The sequence below is a fragment of the Misgurnus anguillicaudatus genome, chromosome 7 (assembly GCF_027580225.2).
Source record: "Misgurnus anguillicaudatus chromosome 7, ASM2758022v2, whole genome shotgun sequence".
In the NCBI taxonomy this organism is placed as follows: Eukaryota; Metazoa; Chordata; class Actinopteri; order Cypriniformes; family Cobitidae; genus Misgurnus; species Misgurnus anguillicaudatus.
In genome coordinates, this window is record NC_073343.2 from 22105224 (window position 1) to 22113856 (window position 8633).

The 8633-nt window shown below is 38.3% G+C and overlaps 1 protein-coding gene across 1 annotated transcript in view; it reads right to left on the reverse strand.

The window, feature by feature from the left end:
• LOC129417649 (protein Daple) overlaps positions 1–8633 on the reverse strand; it is a 92669-nt gene extending 84036 nt beyond the window's left edge. Inside the window, exons 1-3 of the mRNA XM_073869583.1 lie at positions 8196–8633; positions 7252–7352; positions 509–617 (exon numbers count right to left, since the gene is read on the reverse strand). Of these exons, the coding sequence (XP_073725684.1) occupies positions 509–617; positions 7252–7352; positions 8196–8255 (270 nt within the window). The 5' untranslated portion in view covers positions 8256–8633. The remainder of the gene's footprint in view (positions 1–508; positions 618–7251; positions 7353–8195) is intronic.

The following is an 8633-nucleotide window of genomic DNA, read 5'->3' on the forward strand; positions in this document are numbered from 1 at the left end:
ACTGGTTGTTTAGAGCTAAACTCTGCAGAACAACAGCCCTACGTGACCCTATGTAATGAATGTGTTTAGTGCTCATAGAGGCAAAGAAATGCATCTGATAAGTGTCTGGTGGACATAACCCTAAACCAATCTGATTATACAAAACTTCCCTCATACCAACTAGTCAATAGTTTTTTTACACATTATCATTACCCACTGGTTACCTTCTTGTAATAACAAGAATCAGTTTAGAAGTTCTTGATATAGCTGATACTCTTTACTCAGGATAACAATTAAAGCTCCTAGCTACCCACAAACAAATCCACATCTGCAGACTGTTTTAATCCCTTATGAGACTGGAACCAACACTTTGTGTCTGTGGAGACCAGCTGCTGTCTGGCATCTCATACATGCATTCATATGAACGCATTATGATGTCTTTAAAACACCCTGCACTTCACGCTCACCCTCTGATAGCAATCAGGAAGTCTTCTGCAGTTGAAACAGGATATGGAGGAATGACTCTTACCTGGTAGTAGTTTTTGATGTGTCGGATGACAGTGTTGAGGTTCTGTATTCTCAGGTTGATATCGTTGTTGACTTGCTTGTTGACCCGCTGATTCATGGGGGTTGGGTCTCTAAGAACCAAGAGCAACAAAGGTAAAGTTGAAACCCTTTTTGCATGTATAGTCACCTGCAAGTGAGATTTTTGCTCTGTTGTTGAGCAAGTACATAACACATCAGTGTCTCTTTACACTGACTCACAAGAGCCAGCTTATAGGGGTATAACGGTATGTGTATTCGTACCGGACCGTTTCGGTACAGGGCTTTCGGCACGGTGCATATGTGCACCGAACGACCGAATGTAATAGTTTGTGTGCAGAAAATCTGTACATTTTCGTGCGTTCAGCGCAAATCCCACCCTGCAGGTGATTCTAAAGTTTTCATTGGTCATGTCAATATGTCAATCACTGTACAGATTGCCTTCACCAAACACTGATCACTGATCTCACTGTTAACTAAACCAGTGGTTCTCAAACTTTTTCCGCGTGCGGCCCCCCTTGTGTACGGTGCACTCCTTTGCGGCCCCCCCAAGAAAATTTATGACAAAAACTGTTCTAAAGTTTACATTTTAATTAAACAAAACATTAAGTTATACAAAGTAGTGTTGTTGGTTAGTAACCTTATTTTTTAGGTTTAATTACACAGAATTCATGACAAAATGAATGTATTTTATAAAATGTCATAAAACTGGGGCCCCCCGGCACCATCTCAGGGGGGCCACGGACCCCAGTTTGAGAACCACTGACCTAAACCAATAAAATCGACTGCATGGCGGGATTTTCGCTGAAGAAGTTTGGAGAAAAATAATCACACAATGCGCGCTGTACAACAACATACACGGCACGTTCGGTAGCTGTAACTCCCAGCAGATCTGCCCTTTCCGTAGACAATGTGGACAAGTTAATTTTTTTGACAAAAAACATGAAAGGTGAATGAATCCGAGCAGGCCTTCAGCCAGGAGCTGTTAATGCTGCACTTTAGACTGTGGACAATTTCTTAAAAATCTGAGCGGGTCTGAAACTGTTGATTCTGCACTTTACACTTTAACCCATATGAGCAGGCCTACAAGCTGGGATTGGTCATGCTGCACTGTAAATAGTTCTTTATTTATATTTTTCATTATATTTTATTATGTGATATTGGTTTGAGAGTGAGAGTATTTTATTTAGTGGAGAATTTTGCAGCAGTATTTTATTTCTTATTCTTTTTATTTTATATATTTTATTTTATTTTATTAAAAAGTGTTTAAAAAAAGTGTAAAATAATTGTTAAAAAGTTTATAGTAATAAACAACCTGCAGTTAAATGTTTGCATTTCTTTCCCTTACTGTACCGAAAATGAACCAAACCGTGGCGTCAAAACCGAGGTATGTACCGAACCGTGATTTTTGCATACCATTACACCCCTACAAGCTTATAATAATTATTTTAAAGGGGACATTTCACAAGACTTTTTTAAAATGCCAAATAAAATGTACGTATGTGCTTTCATGTGTCATTCTGACAACATTTGACTTCAGCACACGTAAATATAAGAACGTAAGGTAATCTGCAATTTTATGTTTCCAGGATTGTAGCTTTAACAAAAGCAAAATTTAAGATTAAATTTAGATTATAATCCAAAGAACATGCATTACTTTTCCAAACATTTGTCCTTATTTAAGTGTCAACCTGTATGCTTAGCAACAATCTAGCATCAAACTCTATAGAAATCTCTTCAGATGATGTTTCTACTTGTGTACAATATCCCAAATAAGTTACTTAGGGGATTTTGTGACAGTCAGGATTAGATGGCAGGTGTCTATGTAGTAAGACAGATACATTTTGGAGTAGAGCTAGTGTGTATGACAATAAATGTAGAGAAAGCTGTGCATTCCTTTGATGGCTTTGCAACGTTACTTTGCATACAGATTGGTGTCCAGACCAATTCCTTTCAACCGCTTAAAACTTCCTGAACTTATCTGACGCAAATAGCAATAAGATTTACTTATCACAGAATTAGACCTTTGGATACAAAGACCAAAGCCAGCGGGTTCAGTGACGCTCAGGGGAGGATCCTGGCGCAGACAGTATGAAGGTCCTACATAGACTCGGTTTGTCCGACCCTCATTTACATTTGTTTTGTGAGAATGGCATGCAAATTGTGCCAGCTTGGCCCACAATTTCTGCTTGCTAGTGAAAGAATCTCAAAAGATCAGGGTCAGTTTTCTTTTCCCTTTACTGTCTGCCTGAACTGTTTTCTATTGCAATAAAGGCAACAGCACTGCTTTAAGCTTTACTTTTATGGGTCCGTTTTACAACCATAGATATTGCAACTGACAGTATGGCTAGAAAAACAATGATTGTTTGGGTAAAGTTAAGGAAAGACAGATAGGGATCATACAGAGGACATCTGCCAGATGGGAAATTGTTAGCGTGTGAACATACTTGCTAATCCTAAATTTTGTTTATAGCATACCTGATGCACACTGGCAAGGATATTGGTTTGCCACAAGCGTGTTTTGGCACATTATAAGAGAACATGGGTAAAGAGAAAGCAAGAGCTGTGTGTACATAACCCTTAGCATTCCACATCTCCACTCATTTGTGATGGTTCAGTTGAAACACACTGGACACCTTTAGACAGATATGGGGGCTTTCTTAAATAACTAACCCCAACCAGAATTCAGTCTACATACAAACCTTAAACTGAAAGTTCAAGTTTAATCTATTAACACAAGTTATATTATATTTTGCACAGTGGTTTCAACATACTGAATATTCAGTACAGTTAAGACTTTTTTTAAGATGCTTTTTTGTCCTTTGAGAGTTTGACAATAAATGATCACCAAAACGTTTATTGTACAGAAAAAACGGCCAGGATGTGCAGACACATTTCTTCATTTCTGGGCAAACTACTCTTTAAAGGTCGCCTAGCATGAGAAATTCACTTTTATAAGCCGTTTAAACATAATTGTGTGTACCATAGACAAAAAAATATGGACAAAGTGTTTGTGACGTCACCCACAGGTTTGTGAAGAGCTTTTTTGAAGCCAATAGTTGCCGGGGCTTGCCTTTGCATCACTCGCGGATAACCGAAAATGGGTTAAGAGACAGGATGTGGGTGAAGCTGAATTGGCTGGTTGTGAAACCACGCCCACCTAGCTAGATGGTAGTGACAGCAGTGGCAGTTCACCTGTCACACAAGTGGCCACGCCCTTAATTATGCAGAACTTTAAGGCTTAATATAATTTTAACAGATGAATTATAAAAAATTCACCACCCCACAGCTGTCACGAAGGGCAAAATTGGCTATATAGACCAAAACCACTTTTTGCACCAGGCTGTTTATTTCTGCTGTAAAGTTGGGCATTTTAACATGGGGCTCTATGGGAATTGACTCCCTTTTTGACCCAGCATCTAGTGGCCAGTCGATGAATTGCAGTTTAAGTCACTTCATTGTTGGCTTTACGATAGAGATCGGAAAGTTGCCCACAACCAGCCTGTAATGATAATCATATTGGGCAGGCCCTGCCCACAACAGTCCAGAGACCACAGACATGTCATAATTTCTATTTATATATTCTATACATAATTCATTATCACATGTTTAAGTAAGGTGAATGTCTTATTAACACAGTGTATGGTGTCAGAAATAGATAACAGTGAACGTGGAGGAAAGCAGCAGCACATTTGAATTTAAAAGAACACGACGAAATTTTGGGATTTTAGCTTATTCACCGTATGGGGATACGGTGAATAAGCTAAAATCCCAAAATGTCGGCGTGTTCTTTTAAATTCAAATTTAGATAGGAGTTAGATAAGTCCATACATACCTTTTTCATCTTTGTGCAGACAGAGTTGCGGGATGCATGGAGATGTTAGGAGTATGTATGGACTTATCTAACTCCTATCTAAATTTGAATTTAAAAGAACACGCCGACATTTCGGGATTTTAGCTTATTCACCGTATCCTTAACTACCTCTGGGATGAGGTAAATAAGCTAAAATCCCAAAGTGTCGGTGTGTTCCTTTAAAGTCCCCATGAACCTAGTCGCGATCGACTTTACTTCCGTGTTGTGATGCATTTCTAAGTAAAACAGAATCATGCGAGGAAAATAGTGGTGTGGCTTGTGGATTTGGATTGTGGATTTTTTAACGGTGCTTTGATTGGATATAGAAAAGTATGCATTTATTTTAGAAATAGAACTGGCAGCAGATTGACAGTTAGAGGGGGCAGAGTTGACGAATGCTCCCGTCCAAGCCGTCTAAATGACATCATCTGCGAATGAGTGCCACAAGAGGGTATTTTTTTAGTAAATAAAATAAGTAGGGATGCACCGATAGGATTTTTTTGGGCCGATACCGATTTAAACAGACAACTTCTGGCCAATACCGATATTAAACACTTGTATACAATACTATACAGTTGGTCTATTAGGTAGTTTACTTCTGCATCAAATTATTTTTACCGAACATGGATTGGATCTAATTAATATTCAACTGACCAACATAATAAGAGAGGCACAAATTAAGCTAAAACTAATATAATAAGACAACATGACAACCTTCAAACATTAACTCTTTTTTTTACATATAATGGATTTCTTTAATAAACATAAATAATGCCGGACAGTGCTATTGCTTTAAACAGTATAAATATTGCTACTTCGAAAAAAAGTTGGACTTCTTTTCCCCCACTTAAGTGCAGTCTGTTTATTTTATTGTCCAAGACATTTGAGCCAGCTCAACAAAGGTTTTCTGTCGGTGCTTAAAGGAGTAGTCCACTTTAAAGATGGGGCCCATTGACTTTACCATAGTATTTTTTTCTACTATGAAAAGTCAAATGGTCCCCATCTTTAAACTGGACTACTCCTTTAAGTGCACACCAGATAAATCATTTTAATTGCAACTCATTGCCTTTATGCGGTTAATTAATAAACAATCGGTATTGGCTTTTTTGTGGTTTTGCCGATGGTTTCAAATTCATCAAAAATCAGCCAATAAATATCGGTGGCCGATACATCGGTGCATCACTAAAAATAAGTTATCAAAATCTATCTCTGCTCTCAAGCAGTGGGGCATGTCCGCTGTCAGTGCTGAAACCACCCCCAGTCCCAGGAAAGCTGCAGTCGCTCTTACCTTTAAATAGTGTTACAACCTGAAAGGATGCTCACGTATTAGGGGCTGGGTCATACATGGTGGCACAAGTGCATCATCGAGCCACTGTTTTAGTCCCGCCTAAAAAATCCCGAACTCAGAAATGGTGAAAAACTGTGTAACAATCTATCACTGCAACTCAGTACTACACAGTTTACAGTCTTTCTGGCGTGCTTCAGCAATACACTTCCAACATTTATAATGTGTTTAGATACTATTTTCAAGATTGACTTTACATGGACACACACAAAAACAGCACTTTTTCATGCACACCCAAAAATGGGCCTTTTCAACATGGTTTAATAAATGATCTATAGGGTGTTTGGAACTAAAACTTCACATGGACATTCTGGGGACACCCGAGACTAATATTACCTCTTGAAAAATTGCCATTTTAGGTGACCTTTAAGGTCAAGACGAAATTAATATTGACCCTATTTATAAATCCATCTTATTTTCCTGTTTTCTATTTAATATATTGTGCATGATTCATCAACACACACTATTTCCACCCAAGTCTCTTTCATCAAAATTTAATAACTCAATGCACATCTAAAACCACCTCCCATCTTAGTTGACATCACAAAGGCCACTTAGGTTTCAAGCAGAGTAGTAGCTCTCAATAACGGACTTCAACTTACATTTAAGTGTTGTTCTGGACTGCTTACTTTTCAATTAATTCCTGACAAATAAAGTCTACAATCTCAACAAATATCTTGTTTCAATTGGATATACATCACATTAAGCTACAATTGGTTGCGAACATGGTATAAGACAACTATTCAGTCATCATGACATAATACTGTATGGTGAGATGACCGCAACAAACAACAATCTATCAAGGTCACTGACAAGACTGTCTAAGGCTTATACATACATCATCGTCCCATAAAACATTAAAGACCCCCTCCCTCCCCCCTCGGCCACCAGAAAATATTTTCTTTTGTCTATGAAGAGGGCTATCTTTTAAGCCCCCTAAATATAAGACATGTAGGCTGCTTGAGTAAAAGTAGGTTAAAGGACAAAACTGAGGTGGCAGGTTTCAGAACTCAAGAATCATATATGAAACTGTAGATTTATAGCTGATTATAGATGCACAAACTCTAGGTGTTAAAAGATGTACAAGTTGCTTTGCATGATGCAAATGCTCTTATAGTAAAAATTTCCTTGTTTATGAGCAAGGCACATACAGTCACCTGTTTAACTGTTTCTTTTTTTTTTTACATTCGGTTGAGGTTACAGATGAGCTAACCAGAACTTCCGTGGCCTTACTTTGAGTCAAAAGCACCAAAAAGTTTTAGCAAGCTCACTCATTTCCGCAAAAATGACCCAGAAAAAAAACGGGTGACACCCCCCCAGCCAAAGGGTCTTCATTAACGCACTAATAACAATAGACAAACAAAACGAATGAAGCGTTAAGATTCGCATAGAGAGTCTGCACAGTTGGATAGCAGACACGAAAGGTTAGGATGTGGTTTCTGATGAAAAAAATAGGCCACACAACAGCTGCCAGATTAAAGCACATATTCACTAACACATACAGCATTTCTGTCTACAGTATATCACTCACATGTGTGTCATGATCTTATAGAGAAAAACACCATCCACTAAATCCATGAACATGGAAAGCTTGTCTTCTGAAGTAGACCCGAGCGGTCCAAATGTCTTGACCTGTAAATAAAAAAAAATTGTAAGATCAAGACAGGATACAAGCACAGCTGCACCGCTGCAAACCAAACCTTCTGATTCAGAACACAACTACAGAGTGAATTTTAACACGCTTGGCTAAATGAAACTTGTTAGCTTAGGCACATGTTTATAACAGCAAATAGAAGTATAAGTGTATTTTACAAAGTGATCCATATATTAATATATAAATGTTTGCTTGTCTTTAAATTGTTATTTAAAGCGAACTCCAATATGACAAGAGGAGTGTTGATGATTTTCTAATGTGGGCTGACATGGTGACGTATGAGTTGGAAAAGCAGCCAAGGTAACTAAGGAAAGCCAACACGAAAGAGGGTCAAGGTAAGGGTAACCTCTGAAGGTTTTACCAAACCCTGTCAGGTGACTAACATTGTATGCCTGGTACAGCCAGGACCAACACATTTTGTGCATAAACAGAACGTACAGTTGTGTTGTCTTGGTAGGTACAATTAAAAATAATGTAACTGTAACCAGATGATAGACCATTGTATACAGTAGGCCCCATACAGATAGATTGCAGAGATAGGCTGATAAGACACTTAGACAGATACATTACAATAATTAACTACATTTAAATGTTTAACGTTTCCTAAAAGTGTCTAATATATACAAAATTCAAATTCAAATATAACACATTTGCTACATGGAAATCCTATATTAGTTTGTTTCCATAATTCACATAGCCTACCACACATTATAATTTCACAGGTTTGCACTATGTGCTAAATGAACTAAAGCAAACAGAAACTCACGCGCGCGCACACACACAAAAGCAGGTGCCACCATGTCTTTTGTGACTTAACTTACCCACACCACAAGCGGCGAATCCATGAAGTTAGACATCAACTCAGACACTGTAATATCCATTTTGAACAACGTTAGACAAAAAATCCCCGCAAAAAAGTTAAATCCAAAAGATATTCTGCATATGAAAAGTCCGTCTGAGTAAATTAAGGCTTCATGTACTCCACATTACTGTCCCCCGCGAAACAATGCAGGGGGCATGACGAGCCAACTCCATTCCTGAAATCAAAACGAAATCCTTTGGGCCAACAATTGGAAAAAATTAAACAAGGTGGAAATCCGGAAAATCTAAAGTGAACGATACAAACGAGATAAAACAACTTGAAGCGCTGCAATCTATGCAGGCTGCGCGGTTAAAGCTCAACTTCACATACACTCCCATCGAGTACTAGAGTTACTTTGTAACCGCGCATTCAACCTGTACCCGCAAGAAAAGCGCAG